Source organism: Dermochelys coriacea, chromosome 1 (assembly GCF_009764565.3).
Source record: "Dermochelys coriacea isolate rDerCor1 chromosome 1, rDerCor1.pri.v4, whole genome shotgun sequence".
In the NCBI taxonomy this organism is placed as follows: domain Eukaryota; kingdom Metazoa; phylum Chordata; order Testudines; family Dermochelyidae; genus Dermochelys; species Dermochelys coriacea.
In genome coordinates, this window is record NC_050068.2 from 350,208,270 (window position 1) to 350,224,361 (window position 16,092).

General features: G+C 46.9%; 1 protein-coding gene across 2 annotated transcripts in view; it reads right to left on the reverse strand.

Annotated features, from left to right (window-relative positions):
• TNPO3 (transportin 3) overlaps positions 1-16,092 on the reverse strand; it is an 85,714-nt gene that overhangs the window by 24,785 nt on the left and 44,837 nt on the right. For both annotated transcript variants that reach the window (XM_038395182.2, XM_043499726.1), the window contains exons 5-10: positions 15,630-15,773; positions 11,580-11,755; positions 7,198-7,336; positions 5,241-5,387; positions 4,268-4,375; positions 3,427-3,518 (exon numbers count right to left, since the gene is read on the reverse strand). In XM_038395182.2, the coding sequence (XP_038251110.1) occupies positions 3,427-3,518; positions 4,268-4,375; positions 5,241-5,387; positions 7,198-7,336; positions 11,580-11,755; positions 15,630-15,773 (806 nt within the window). The remainder of the gene's footprint in view (positions 1-3,426; positions 3,519-4,267; positions 4,376-5,240; positions 5,388-7,197; positions 7,337-11,579; positions 11,756-15,629; positions 15,774-16,092) is intronic.

Below are 16,092 nucleotides of genomic sequence, written 5' to 3' on the forward strand. Positions count from 1 at the left end.
ACACCTCCTGGTGGTACCAGAAGGGAATTCAGCCCTATTGGTGGAGGCATCTCACTCCACCAGCGTGCCTGTGTTTTGAGCTGTTAACCAAGTAATCAGCGACCAGGAGGAGTCACAGTGGGAAAGGCTGTGTTCAGAGGAACACGGGTCAGTGACGCGGGAGACACAAAGCAACATGATGGTCGAGCTCTCAGAAACCTCCATCATTTTTGCTACAGGGGAATGACGTTACAAAGGAGAAGAAGAGCAACAGGATGAGTTTTGATGCTTGGCAGTCTGAGTCAGTGAATCTACAGGCAACAGACTATCAACCACCTCCTCCCTGGAGCACCTGCCCTGTAGAGACCCGATAGATTTGTTCTGGCAAAACTCTAACACCTTGCCAACATTTAATTTATTCCCCCCCATTTTGCTAGTCCTCTGTGACTCAGTCGTCTGGTGTCAGGGCATCCCAGACAACAGAGAGCGCCAGCCTCCAGGGACTGGCACAGTTATGGAATTCCTAGCCCCACGCCCTTCCCCTCTACCAGCTGGAGGCCTTCTCGATCCTAGGGCCGCTGCCAGCAGGGGATGCTCCAATATCGTTTTACAGACTCATGTCGCGAGCTGCAATTGAAACAGTACTTTACAGAGTTGTTTCCTGCCCTGAAGGGCTCCCCGCCTTCCACAAGCCAGACGAGAGATACCAGGCAGTAACATCGGGAGGGATTTGAGGAGCAGAGGGCATTGGCGGATGGCACTGGTTGAGGATGCATTAAGGAGTGGGGCTGGGAAAGAACAGAGAATGGGGAGAATGAAGGCAGAGGCCAGGTGACGCACGGTCCTGACGGGACACAAGGAGGGAGTCCAGCACCGAGGTATCTGGGGCTCCTCACTTACATTTCACATCAGCAGTAATCTCTCCCTCGACTGAGGAGGCCTGTAGCACACTGAAGGTCTCTGCATGAGCTCACAGGACCTGCATTTTTAGCGAGTAAACCCAACTTGCTGGGGGGGGTGGGGGGGGGGAAGAACAGCAGCTCAAGCGCAACAGACAAGAGCAACTTGGGATTGCTCAGGGTATTTTCAGCCGTTCCTGAATCTTGGCAATTGGTACTCCTGGGGGGGGTTCTGCACCCCTGTGGGGGCATGGCATTTGTACCTGCCGCAGATCTCTTGGCTCCCCCACAGAACAATGAGGGAGCAAAGAAATCTCTGGGGAAACACACGCCCTTTCCATGGCAGCCTGGGCGCATCTACTGGGAGCAGCTGAGAGCAGATGGGGGGGGGGCAGGGAGGCTGGGCGTGCATGCGCCCCTGGAGAATCATAGAATCATAGAATCATAGAATATCAGGGTTGGAAGGGACCCCAGAAGGTCATCTAGTCCAACCCCCTGCTCAAAGCAGGACCAAGTCCCAGTTAAATCATCCTAGCCAGGGCTTTGTCAAGCCTGACCTTAAAAACCTCTAAGGAAGGAGATTCTACCACCTCCCTAGGTAACGCATTCCAGTGTTTCACCACCCTCTTAGTGAAAAAGTTTTTCCTAATATCCAATCTAAACCTCCCCCATTGCAACTTGAGACCATTACTCCTCGTTCTGTCATCTGCTACCATTGAGAACAGTCTAGAGCCATCCTCTTTGAAACCCCCTTTCAGGTAGTTGAAAGCAGCTATCAAATCCCCCCTCATTCTTCTCTTCTGCAGACTAAACAATCCCAGCTCCCTCAGCCTCTCCTCATAAGTCATGTGCTCTAGACCCCTAATCATTTTCGTTGCCCTTCGTTGTACTCTTTCCAATTTATCCACATCCTTCCTGTAGTGTGGGGCCCAAAACTGGACACAGTACTCCAGATGAGGCCTCACCAGTGTCGAATAGAGGGGAACGATCACGTCCCTCGATCTGCTCGCTATGCCCCTACTTATACAACCCAAAATGCCATTGGCCTTCTTGGCAACAAGGGCACACTGCTGACTCATATCCAGCTTCTCGTCCACTGTCACCCCTAGGTCCTTTTCCGCAGAACTGCTGCCGAGCCATTCGGTCCCTAGTCTGTAGCGGTGCATTGGATTCTTCCATCCTAAGTGCAGGACCCTGCACTTATCCTTATTGAACCTCATTAGATTTCTTTTGGCCCAATCCTCCAATTTGTCTAGGTCCTTCTGTATCCTATCCCTCCCCTCCAGCGTATCTACCACTCCTCCCAGTTTAGTATCATCCGCAAATTTGCTGAGAGTGCAATCCACACCATCCTCCAGATCATTTATGAGAGACATTGAGGGGGTGGGACTGGGCGGGTGCCTGTATGAACCAGTGAGAGAGACTCACTCTGTCCCGCTCGCTCGCAGTTGCTGTGCCCTGGAGCTGAGTGAAGCAGGCTCTGTCCCTGAGGCAGAGCAGAAATGTAACAACTAAGCAGGCAGGCTGCTAATGTTCCCATTAAGAAAAGGAGTACTTGTGGCACCTTAGAGACTAACAAATTTATTAGAGCATAAGCTTTCGTGAGCTAAGCTCACTTCAAATGCAAATGCATCCGATGAAGTGAGCTTAGCTCACGAAAGCTTATGCTCTAATAAATTTGTTAGTCTCTAAGGTGCCACAAGTACTCCTTTTCTTTTTGCGAATACAGACTAACACGGCTGCTACTCTGAAACCAATGTTCCCATTGTTAGTTAATTGTTCCTATTCTTAGTCAATTCAGGCTCCTGTACCTTGCCAGAGTGGTGCAAAGGCTAATGTAAATGACACTAAGGGAATCCTGAGCTAGGAAGAACTATGTGCTTTCTCGTGTTTTTTTCCCTATGCCAGAGTGGCACAATGGGGTTAGATTACAGCTCAGGATCTATTTCACTTATCCATAGAAAAAAAAAAATGCAGGACAATGATTAGCAAAACTGTCAGACTTTCATGTGTGAAAGTCTGAGCAATTTAAAGTGAGAGAGTCTGCTTTAATGCATCTGATGAAGTGAGCTGTAACTCACGAAAGCTTATGCTCAAATAAAGTTGTTAGTCTCTAAGGTGCCACAAGTACTCCTTTTCTTTTTGCAAATACAGACTAACACGGCTGCTACTCTGAAACCAGTCTGCCCTACAGAACACCAAACAGCAAAATAAAAGTCATGTAATTTAAACAAAAATCCAGGATTAGAATTGGAACGCAGGGTCTTGGTTACTGTGTGTTTGTAACTTAACTTTCATGTGTTTAGGAAATGCTGAACAGTTACTGCGACTGTTTTTCTGTATGGTAGTTTAAATAAATTACCAAAATAAGTGAAACTGGCGTGATTATATTGCATTATTTTGACAAATAAAATATGCAGAATCGTGGATGTTTTGGTGCAGAATTCCCCCAGGAGTAAACTGGTCAGCTGCAGCCAGGGCCCCGAAAACAAATGGGACAAACCCCTATACCCAATCTTCACAGACGCAGGCAGTGCCCGATACTCACTGGTCAACGCTCTTGGCTATAGAGGCCATGATGAAGAGAACAGCTTCCGTCACCTCCCAGGGAGGGTTCCCATCCTTCAAGGTAGCATAAAGCTGTGGGGCAGAGAGAGTCGGTCACACAGGAGGATTAAAAAAGCCGGGGCAGCAGCAGGGTAGCACCTCTCCTTGGGAAGTGGCAGAAGTACCTGTTTTGCTCCTCTCCTCCTAAATCTCTTTCTCAACACTGGAGCCTGGTTCTGCACCAAAGCTGATCTATTTCTCACTGCTAGCGCCACGGTCTCCCAGGAGACCTGAAGTGTGCTGAGGTCTGTGATGAGACCCACTCGGCAACAGCTCCTGGAGGCGATTTCACCCCGCCACCAAGAACCAGCTTTTATCACACAGTGGAGTGATGGCAGCGTCCTCGCTGCTGAACACTCCGAGGGGCAGCGCAGCATAGCTTCAGCCAGCAGAGAGGAAAGGAACCTGGGAGATGGCCCATGGGGCCCAGCCAGACCACACAGTGGTGAACGTGACAGGATATGCAGAGATTCTTCATTTTGTCAAGGGGGAGAGTACATGCTCCACTGAGAGCTGGAGTGGGCTCTGAACTAACAGCGAGTGGTAGGGGACACGGCAGTCCAGGATCAAGCCTCAGGAGCTGACTCTGGCCAGCATAGTGGAGGTGAGCAGCCAACACCGCCACAAGGAGAAGACATGGCATCTCAGGGTAACAATCCATTCATAGAATATAGACATTACATCATCCTGTGCGTGCAAAGCCACGCTAAACATGCCCAAGGCAACAGAATCCCCTTCGAGGCAACTTATCCAGCGCCACAGCTGCTTTACTAGGGGCTCACCTGGGCAAAACATTCCACCGATCCAACCAGGAAGATCAAGTCCTTCACCAGGTCTGAGACCCTCATCCGGAATTCCCCGAAGTCATCTGTTTCCTCCGGGACACCCTCCTAGCAGAGATTTAGAGTTGGAGGAAGTGGGGTCACAGAGCTAAGGGGACTTCCAGATCCTAATTCACCCACAGAGCAAGGGAAGGGCAAGACAAGCTATTACATTAAGCCACCCTAAACCATGTGATCCTCTCCGCCATCTTAGGCGAAGGGGATTTCAAGGGATGGAAAAGCAGGAGCACCAACATTATGTCAAGCGAGGTATCTGGGGCTCATGATTGGCCCACTCCACACATCCTGCATTAACAGGCCAGATCCTCTCCCCGCACTGAGCTCCGGAAATAAAGGCAAGCTCTCAGACTCATGCAAAGTCTCTGGGAGGTGGGGGAATATAGCCGGGGATGGCACTAAGTATTCCAAGCTGCTCAGGCTCCTTCAAGAAGGGAGACAGTGACCAGCGGGGAGGAGAGTCAGGTGAACGTGCTCAGCCTGCAATTCCACACACTGGTATTTCAGCTGGGGAGAAGGGGACCCAAGAATGGCAAAAGCAAAAATGAGACCTGCCCGCACCCAGCTCCCGCATCACACGCTGGCCCACCCAAGAGTCATTCTAGGGCAGCACAACCACCAGACCTCTCTGCCGGCACACAGGCTGGCTTGCTGAAAGGAGGGGATGTCAGATTAGGGCCTCTACGTATATTGCAGTTTTTGTTACTGCCCAACCCTGTCATTTCCATCCCTAACTGCAGATGGATATGAGAGGGTTGGGCGGTAACGAAAACTGTTACGTGCCTGGTTCCTTAGCTAGCAGTGACAATCAGTGCGTGGGGAAGGTGAGCTGCATTTCACCAGCCCCCCCCCCCATGTCCACTGCAGCCTACTGGAGCAGGGGAGGAAAAAGGAAGACAGCTGAACGCAGCCTTACGTGGTCTGGGTCAAGCTGACAGTGTCTGGCCAGAGCATGCAGAAGCCTCTGGATGTAGGCTTTGAAGATGCTGTGTATGACTGCATCGTCTGTTTTGTACAGATGCTCCCCCAGTCTGTACCAGAAGTTAAAGGAAATTTCTACCACCTGTTGGGAGAGGAAAAACAGCCATTCGTCATTTTCACAGACAGGATTTCGCCCCCATCCTCCTAGTGTGGAAAGTTGTCAGAAGGCTGCCGCCAAAAAGCACTGTTACAGGCTCCACACTTACACCTGCAGCCTCAACAAAGCCACGAGCAGCTCCTTCGGCTTCACAAACCTGCATTTTTTGCTTGTTGTTTAAGCAGTTGATTTAAAAATCAAACAAGTTAGTGCTGGGACAGCGTTTGGATGAGTGACTCTGCAGAGTAACAGTGAAGCTGTCCCCCACGCTGGGCGTACTCTGGCCTAGGGAGCCATCTCCGAGCAAAAGGGTAATTCAGCCTCCTGGCTTTCAAACCTCTGCAGATACTAGTGCGTCTTGCAGCACTGGATAGAGCTCACTAGGAGCTCAGTTGAAGTCATCAGCTCATTTCATGTAGGTCAAACATCTGTCAGACAGAAACTTCCACCCCCTCCTAGCTCAGGCATGATTCACACCAATAACCATGGAAAGATAATGTTACCCACATCCCAAGGCCTGGTCCACATACAAAAACTGCATCTAAGAAAGCGCTGCACCCTGAGCATGGACACGGTTATATGCGCAGACGCATGCTTTATATCGGTATAACTGTGTCTATATGAGGGGTGGGGTCAGTATAATTATCAGTCAAAAACTGACAGTTATCCTGGTACCCAAACTGTGTGCAGATAAGGCCTAAGGGACATCTGTGCGTTTGAAAACCTGCACCTCTAGAGGTTAATGGCACGTTAGTCCACTTAAAACCCAGTCAGTCCAGTTTTTACTTTTCTCATGAAGAGACTAATTTCAAAGGCTTGACTCCTCCATCAATAAAGTTCTACGTCCCAAATAAAGTGACGGGTGTATAGGTAGTTATGAAACCAGGTCTGGCTGGTGACCATGCATTAGTGCTATATGTAACGAGCACTAATCCATAGATCAGTACCTCTGTGATGGGGGCACATTTACTAAACACAGATCTGAACAGAAGGGGCCCAGTAAACACAACTAGGGGTCAGTCAGCAAGATTTTAGTTAATCAAACTATCCCAGGGGATATCCCAAGAGTGGGAGATCTGGGGAAATGAAGGGGAAAGCCCACATCTTACATGTGATATTTTGCTATTCTGAGCTTCAGGCGGTGTGCAAAAGCGTGCCCAGAGGTGAGGGAGAGCGAGGGGAGATGAGATTACTCATCTGATTTGGGTGAATATGCAAGAAATTACCGCTACACTGGAAGCCTCAGAGAACATTTAGCTATGCATAACATTGAAAAAAAACCCATTACAAGGGCTAGCCTTATGGGTGAGCCGTGGTCAAGAGGCAAGGAGTGAGGCAGGCCTCAGTGTGAGGCTGCAGAAGGGAGCTTGGGGCAATGGGTCGGGGGGAGGCAGCAGAGCTGGGAGCAATGGGGGTGGGGAGCAGCAGGGGCCAGGGGAGGCACCAAAATACAAGCTCACCCAGGAATCTATTTTCCCTAAGCCAGACCCTGACTGACTACTGCACAGAGAAGATGCAGGAAGCAAGATCACAGCAGGTGAGAGGTTTAAAATGCTTTCAAGCAAATTGATGAGTGACTTTTCCATACCTCTTCCATCAGGAGCAGCTGCCTCGGGGCTTTCTATCCCAGGCACAGACGAGTTAAACAATACCTTCTGCACCACAAATTCAGAGCAAGGCTTTCAAGGCCACTATGGAACGGGACCTGAAACCTGCCCAAACTCGCTAGGCTATAAAGAAAAGCTTTCTGCAGATCTGATTGAGGAAGAAGAGCGAGTATCCCACTGAGCCCTACCTCATACTGTGGATGGCCTGCACAGATCAGCAACAACTCCAGCGTGCGCAGGTCCCCCAGCCCATGGCCTGGTGAACAAACAATTTTATCCAGAAACGTCTCACAGAGTTCAGTGAAGACACGGCAGTAATTGAGAACCCTGTTGAAGGAAGTGAAGCAGATCATGTTTCACATGCAAATACCCAGTGATATTGTACATACAGGGAGAAAGTGTCTCCTACTTATGTACAGCATTAGCTTCCTGAAGCTAATATGCACTAAACAGTTATCTCAGAGGCAGGGGTACACTGAATCCTTCCATTTCAGCAGCCTTTTTATCCAGACACATTTCTAATTCACTCCCCAAATTCAGGGAAATGGGGTTACAATGTGCTGAAGAGGTTTCAGAGTAGCAGCTGTGTTAGTCTGTATTCGCAAAAAGAAAAGGAGTACTTGTGGCACCTTAGAGACTAACCAATTTATTTGAGCATAAGCTTTCGTGCATCCGATGAAGTGAGCTGTAGCTCATGAAAGCTTATGCTCTAATAAATTTGTTAGTCTCTAAGGTGCCACAAGTACTCCTTTTCTTTTTGCGAATGTGCTGAAGAGCATCACAGTTGTGGGAGTTGTGCTTAAGAAAATCTGAACTAAGAACGGCCATCCTGGGTGAAGACCAATGGTCCATCAAGCCCAGTATCCTGTCTTCCAACAGTGGCCAGAGCCAGATCCTTCAGAGGGAATGAACACAACAGGGCAATCTCGAGTGATCCATCCCCTGTTGTCCAGTTCCAGCTCTGGCAGTCAGACATTTCGGGACACCCACATTATGGGGTTGCATCGTTGACCATTTTGGCTAATAACCACTGATGGGTTTATCCTCCAGAAACTTAACTAATTCTTTTTTGAATCCAGTTATGGCTTCCAGACTTTGCAACATCCCACAGCAATGAGTTCCACAGGTTGATGGTGCATTGTGTGAAGAAATACTTCCTTGTGTTTGTTTTAAACCTACTGCCTATTAATTTCATTTGGTGACCCCAAGTTCTTGTGTTATGAAAAGTAGTAAACACTTCCGTATCTACTTTCTCTACACCAGTCATGATTTTACAGACTTCTATCACATTCACGCCTTAGTCATCTCTTTTTTAAACTGAACAATCTGTCTTTTTAATCTCTCCTCATATAGAAGCTGTTCCAGACCGCTAATTATTTGTGTTGACCTTCTCTGTACCTTTTCCAATTCTAATATATCTTTTTTGAGATGGGGCAACCAGAGCTACGTGCAGTACTCAAGAAGTGGGCGTACCATGGATTTATAGAGAGGCAATATGATATTTTCTGTGTTATTTATCCCTTTTCTAACATTGCTAGCTTTTTTTTTTTTTTTTATTTTGGACCGCTGTTGCACATTGAGCAGATGTTTTCAGAGAACTATCCACAATTATTCCAATACCCCTTTCTTGAGTGCTAACAGCTAATTTAGACCCCATCATTTTGTATGTGTAGTTGAGATTATGTTTTCCAATGTGGATTACTTTATTCTTATCAACACTGAATTTTATCTGCTATTTTGTTTCCCAGTCATCCAGTTTAGTGAAGTCTCCTTGGAATTCTTCGCACTGTCTGGAATAATTCTGTATTCTCTGCAAACTTTGCCACTTCGCTGTTCACTCCCTTTTCCAGATCGTTTATGAATTTGTGAAATAGCAGGTCCCAGTACAGACCCCTGTATTGACCTCTGTCCATTGTGAAAACTGACAGTTTATTCCTGCCCTTTGTTTCCCATCTTTTAGCCAGTTACTGATCCAGGAGAGGACCTTCTCTTATCCCATAACAGCTTACTTTGCCTAAGAGCCTTTGGCATGTGAAACATCTAAGGCTTTCCGAGAGTCCAAGTACACTATATCCACTGGATCCCCTTTTCCACATGCTTGTTGACCCCCTCAAAGAATACTAGACTGGTGAGGCATGACTTCCCTATACAAAAGCCACGTTGACTCTTCCCCGACGTATTGTATTAATCTATTTGTCTGATAATTCAGTTCTTCACTCTAGTTTAAACCAATTTGCCCTGTACTGAAGTCAGGCTTACCAGCCTGTAATTGCCGGGATCACCTCTGGAGCTTTTTTTTTTTTATAAAATAAAAAATAAAAAAAAATCGGGGTTACATTACCTATCCTCCAAACATTTGGTACAGAGTCTGATTTAAGTGATAAGTTACATATAGTAGTTCTGCAGTTTCACATTTGAGTTCCTTCAGAACTCTTGGGTGATACCATCTGGTCTTGGCGACTCGTTACTGTTTAATTTATCAATTTATTCCAAAACCTCCTCTATTGACACCTCAATCTAGGACAGTTCCTCAGATTTGTCACCTAAAAAGGACAGCTTAGATGTGAGAATCTCCCTCACATCCACTGCAGGGAAGACCAATTCAAAGAATTCATTTAGCTTCGCTGCAACGATCTTGTCTTCCAGGAGCTCTCCTTTAGCACCTGGATCATCCAGTGGCCCCAGTGCGTTTGACAGGCTTCCCACTTCTGATGTACTTAAAAAGAAATATGCTGCTGTTAGTTTCTGCGTCTTTAGCTAGTTGCTCTCCAAATTCTTTTTTGGCCTTCCTTATTATACTTTTACACTTGCCATGTCAGAGTTTATGCTCCTTTCCATTTCCCTCAGTAGGATTTGGCTTCCAACTTTTAAAGCTGCCTTTTTGCCTCTAACTGCCACTTTTACTCTGCTGTTAAGCCATGGTGGCATTTTTTGGTCCTCTTACTGTTGGGGGAATGCATTTAGTTTGAGCCTCTATAACGGTGTTTTTAAATAGTGACCAGTCCTTTTAATTTCTGTTTAACTAGCCTACTCATTTTTGTGTAGTTAACCCTTTTTGCAGTCAAATGGTACTGTGGTGGGTTTCTTTGGTATTTTCCCCTCTACAAGGACGTTAAATTTAATTATACTATGGTTGCTATTACCAAGTGGTTCAGCAATATTCACGTCTTGGACCAGATCCTGTGCTCCACTTAGGACTAAATCAAGAATTGCCTCTCCCTTTATGGATTCCAGGATGTTCTTATGAAAGTGAAGACCACTGCCTGGTCTAAATTGGGTTCCTCAGAGTGAAATTTTAATATATACCCAGGACAACTATGAGACTGTAGTTCAGGAGAAAGTTTATGACATCATCTCCAAAGCTGCAAACAGACCCCAGAAGTCTACCAAAATCAAGCTCAAATGCATTCGGCACAAGAACAGGACATACAGTACCAGAATGGAGGAACTGTGCAACAGCATACGATACACAAGTACGTGAACCAGCTTTATCAGCCTTGAATTTTACAGCAGCATGTCACAGACAGCAAGACAATTTATGTTAGAAGACAGGATTGCTGTCCTGAAAATATCTATAGAAAACAATTTGAGGGGCTGAGTTGAACAGCAAAAACCTGTCCTCAAACTAACCACCTTTGCTATTCTGTTTGAAGAAGGAAGATCAAAACCAAGACCACAGAGACAGTGAGGGCTGACTGCCGAATGTGAAATCTCTCTGTTTGCCATCTCTCAGTTTCCGAGGACCGACAGCACAGCACTGTGTAACTGACAGCATGGCCAAGTGGGCTGAGCACAGGACTGGGAGTTTCTAATGGCAGTTCTAGGAGTGATCTGGAGCATGATCCATGGAAAGCCACCACCCTCTTCACCTTCATTTTCCCCTCTGATAGTGCTGACTTCAGAGAGAGGTAGCAAGGAACACTGGCCATGGGGCGGGGGAGGGGGACACTGCCATAAGAGATCTGCCAACTTGCTTCCCATCTCTTGCCTTTGTTTCTCCTTTTACCCTTTATTCTGTCTTGTCTATCTGCACTGTAAACCCTCTTATTGTGCTAGGCACTGTACAAGCAGAGCGAGGCCTTGATCTTGGCTGGAGCAGCTAGATGCTAACATCATAAAACCAACACGAAGGGCTCTTTAACATCGGTACAGAACTCTGTAGACAGAAGGCAGGACAAGTCCCATGCCGGAGCCCTCCCAAGGCTGTTTTTCCCCTCTCCGGAAGGCTCAGCCATTCCGCACTCTCTCATCGCTCAATGAGAGATGCAAAGCGGCACATCTTCTGGTGCTCTTTGATAAGAGTAAAGCACTAGCATGCCTGCAACGTTCCCTCTTGTCTGCCCAAGCTCAGGTTGCTCGCCCCCCTGCAATTCTAGCCTGGTGCACTGACAGCAAAGGGAAGCGTCGTTAACTCAGCCGTCTCTGTTCTGTGAGCAATCATTTGCATACGACACTCCAGAGTGCTGTACAACACAGCCAATCCCAAGAATAGCTCTCAACAGACAAGTTGACAGTTAATTATCGCAGCTCTCCCCCCTCTCCAGGAACACCAGGAGGCTCATTTGCTTACTTGTCTAAATCCTCCCGGGCCACAGCCATGTGATAGGCGGCCTCCAGCGTCAGGACTCCCTGGAAGAGCTGCAGCGCGAGGGGCAGGTTGGTCTCCACATTTTCAATAGCGTAGAGAGCTGAGCACACACAGTCAGAGGCTGCCTCGTGCAGGTTTGAGGATGTCTTGTCTTGTCGCTGCAGGACAGGAGGGGAGGAAAGGAGCCAGGTGACTGTGGAGCGATAAACGAGGCTGCACCTAACGAAGCTTTTGTTTCATCTCAAATACCAAGGCACGTTTCTTAGTACACAGCTCTCCCTACACCACCTCCTTTGCCAGCCCTGCATAGCCTGCTGCTGTACCCAGGGGGCAAAGACCTTCGCCCCACGGAACCCTTCTGGCTTCTCTACATGGCACATAAAGAGATGGAACAGAATGACTGAAATCTCAGGTCTGAGATATTTCAGCACCATGGAAAAATTGTACTACCCCTTTCTCCTTGGGTGGTGAAGTGGGGGGAAATACCCCTCTGAAGTGAGAATAAAATACTGGTTTTATTATCCTGGTGGCTTAGGGTGGGCCCTGCCTGATAAACATTCATGGCCATTGTGCAAGGCTCATTTCACAGAAGTTTTAATAGCTACCATAGGGCTGGGTGCAATTAGGAAAAGAGACAGGGCTGGGGTACAAAGAAAAAGAGAGCAGACAGTGAAGAGGAGAGGAAACAAAGGAATAGCAGTAATCCAGTGCACACCTATAGATGCCCTTTCATAAGGGGATCCTCAAGCATTTTGCAAACATTGAATAATTAAGCAGCACAATCCCTTGTGAACAGGGAAGGGCAGGGAGAAATTAACTGCAAAAACTATCATTAATGTAACATGCAGGCTGAAAAGCTGAGCACTCAGAAGTCAGAAAACCCCAGAGGATAAGTTTCTATTGCAACATTAACTCAGACTTGTTTCATGCATTAAGTGCTGTCTAGTCCTCTTTCCATTGTTAAATGGGAACCTTAATTTGCATTTTTGTTTGCTTAGATTGTATCGTGCAACAAATGCAAAGCAAGTTACCTGTTTAATAACGGCATAATAATAAAACATTGGACAATACCTCATCCATGCAACAGGTCGAGTGAACAATGCAGGACAAACTGGTACCATTTGGGAATTTCTGACTTGTGTGTGCTTAGCTCAGCTCTTCAACTTTCATGTTGCATTAATGCAAGTTTTTTTTACATTTAATTTTCCTGTTTTACTGGAGCTCTTTGGGGTTTCCATACATATGGAGAAAGACTTTCCTGAGTTAGCTGTTCTGAGTTAAAGGTGTCAGAAAAAGGAGGGATAAAAACACGGTACTGTACATGAACAAAATATTGACTTAAATGTTCAGAACTTGGAAAATCTACAACCAGTTTTGTTTTCTTTTCTTTGATGAGGATTACAAACCAAGCCAAGTTTTATGCTTCTAGCCTTGAAAGTTAACAACATTTGAATATTTTAAATCCCGTGCAGATGGAGAGAACTTTATTCCAACACTCGCCTAGTGCAAACAAGTGTTAAAGGCACCTTGTTCAAAGTCTTACAAAACAATTCACCTTTTAGTATGGTGAATTTCCGCCAGGAAGAACTGTATATGATGGATGCAATGTTGTAGCCCTGTCAATACCAGGATATTAAAGATGCCAGGTGTGTGAGATAATATCTTTTATTGGATCAACTTCAGTTGGTGAGAGAGACAAGCTTTCGAGCCACGCAGAGCTCTTCAGGTCTGAGAAAGGTACTCCGAACGTCACAGCTAAATACAAGGTGGAACAGAATGTTTAGCGTAAGTAGTTATGCTGGTCCCTTAGAATATGAGCTAACTACTTACGCTAAACAACCTTTTCCACCTTGCATTTAGCTGTGACGTTCGGAGTACCTTTCTCAGACCTGAAGAGCTCTGTGTGGCTCGAAAGCTTGTCTCTCTCACCAACTGAAGTTGATCCAATAAAAGATATTATCTCACCCACCTTGTATATGATGGAGAAAGTTATGAGCTCCTAAAAAGGGAGATTAGTATAAAACCTTGAACTCATTCTTAATTGAAGTGGTCAGTAACAGCAACTGATAGCAATGTTCATTTCGCAGACGGGGAAAACAGACAGAAGTTGAAGTCAAACTTTCTTCAAATCACAAAGAACATTAGTGACAGAAGCTGGAATGGAATCCAGGAGCCCTGCCTCCCAGCCTCGTGCTCCAAGAACTCGACCAGTGGTCCCCAAACTGTGGGGTGCACCCTCCTAGAGGGGCACAGAGGAATGTTTGGGGGGGAGTCAGGTGCGGTAGCGATGTCCAGGCCAGCCCCCACAGGGCAGGGCAGGGAGTGCCACCCATCCCAGCTCCGCTCCACTCCCAGCCCAACTCCATCTCTAGCCCCAGCTCCTCCCACACACAGCTCCACTGTCAGTCCAAGCTCCTCTGCAGAGCCAACTGGACAGTAATGGAGGGGGAAGCACAGACCGGTTTCATTACTGGTAAGAGGGGGTGGGGCACGACAGGAAAAGTTAAAGCACCAGTGAACTAGACAAAGTGGCCTCTTAATGGAAGTTAAGAAAATTGATGATGAATGGGCAAGACCGTGAGAACAGGAAACCAGATTGACTAGAACTTTGTGAACTTCTTTTCGAAGTACTGTCTGCCAGAAAGTATAACTGGGTTTGCAAAGATTACAGGATCATGCGGTTTCTGCAATCCAATGCCACCCCACTCCCACTCCAGTCCTGCCCTGGACCAGTGTGCTATAACTGGAAACAGTATGGCGAGCCATTTCATGACCCAGCGGGGATAGAACCGCTGAATCCCAAGCAATACAAAGGAAGGATTTGTTGCAGTAGGGCTTTCAACAGGAATGCAGCCAAAGGGAATAACGGAGTCCAGGGGGCGAGAAGGTGTCTTACTATCTGCTTTAATTAAAAACGTTCTTGCCGCTCAGATCGAGGACTTTCAAATGCAGCATGAGAAAAAACACATGGTTCTTTTCACTATCTGAATAGCTAGAGATTGGGAGTGTAGACGGATGATGACCCTGATGATCACCCTGATGAAGGTGCAGGTTTCTCCCTCCTCTATGGTACACAGCCAAACTGGAGAACAGGTCTTACATTCACATTTTAAGTCTGCTGTGTTTTTGGCCCAGGGCCTTCACCTATCCATCCCCCAATAATCCCTTTGCAGTTCAGAAAACCAGGATTTTGTTTGAGTTGCTCTTTTCCCCGACTATATCACTCTAGAGAAATGGAGTGAGGTTTCCTCCCCGACTCCATGAGCCACAGTCCTTTGCTGTTCATTTGTCTTACTCAATAAAGGCTAAAAATGACATCTTCAATCCTCCCCTTCACCATGCTGTGCTTGGGGCTAACTTCATCCCAGTCTGCTCACAAAGAAACTTTGCCATTCATCTTCATGGTCTCTGACCCAGAATGGAATAGGATCAGATTGGAAATTCACAGAGAACGTAAGCATCACCCCCTCCTATATTTCCCTGTCCAGTCCTGAATTCAGCATTCAGTATTCTGTGCAAGAACGTTGGGCCACATTCTAGGCATATCTCAGGTCAGTGACAGCAGCAGCTGGTTCCAGAGAACTGGAATCCTGAACTCAGGACTTGACATGCAGGCAGAGGAAGCACTTAAACTGGACTCTTGCTCTTAAGAGATTCCTGGGCTCCTGTTTTGCCAGTTCTTGACAGCCTTCAGGCTGGAAATCGAAGGGGCACTAAGCAGAGCTATTTGGAGCACTGGGGAAGAGCTAGTGTGCAGCCAACAGCACAGTGGGATAAGAGATGGGTTGGGTCTCATACTGAAGGCAGAGAAAAGGGCCCAGGAAGGGGAGTAAACTTCTCTTTATGACCCGCCATGCAGACCACCAATGAGCTGTCATGTTAGTGCGCCAATGTTTACAACGGATTTGTAATAAATCTGCACAGGGATTTCAAACTGATTTCAAAGTTTTGCTGATCCTCTCCTGGTAAAAAGTTAACATCGTTCTTCCCGGGCAGAGAGGAGCTCGGACAATGGCCTGAGCAAATACTCACCAGCACCTCGAAGAGGAGGGACAGTAACTTGCTGTTGGCCATGAAGTTACTATCCAGAACTCCCAGGTTGAACCAGCTCCCCAGGCAGCGGAAAATTTTCATGAGCATCTTCTCATCGTTGCCTGCTTTCTCCACACAGGTCATCTGGGGAGGAAGAGCAGGGACGGTGAATTGGTTAGAGACCCAAAGTTACCAGTTCGTTTCCACAAGCACGAAACTGATGCCCTCCTGCGTTCAACAGGTTTCTGAAAGCTGTGAACAGAGAGGATCAGTGTTTCAAGGTACACAGCATCCATAGCGTGATCGCTGAGGGATGAACTGTATTTAAAAACCACAATTCCCCCCACCCCATCAGTGTCAACGTGAAGAGACTCGTCTATATCGCTAAATGACACCCCACGCCTAAAATCAGCTTCTCGAGAAAAGCGCATGGCAAGAAACATGAGCCACATACTATACCCAG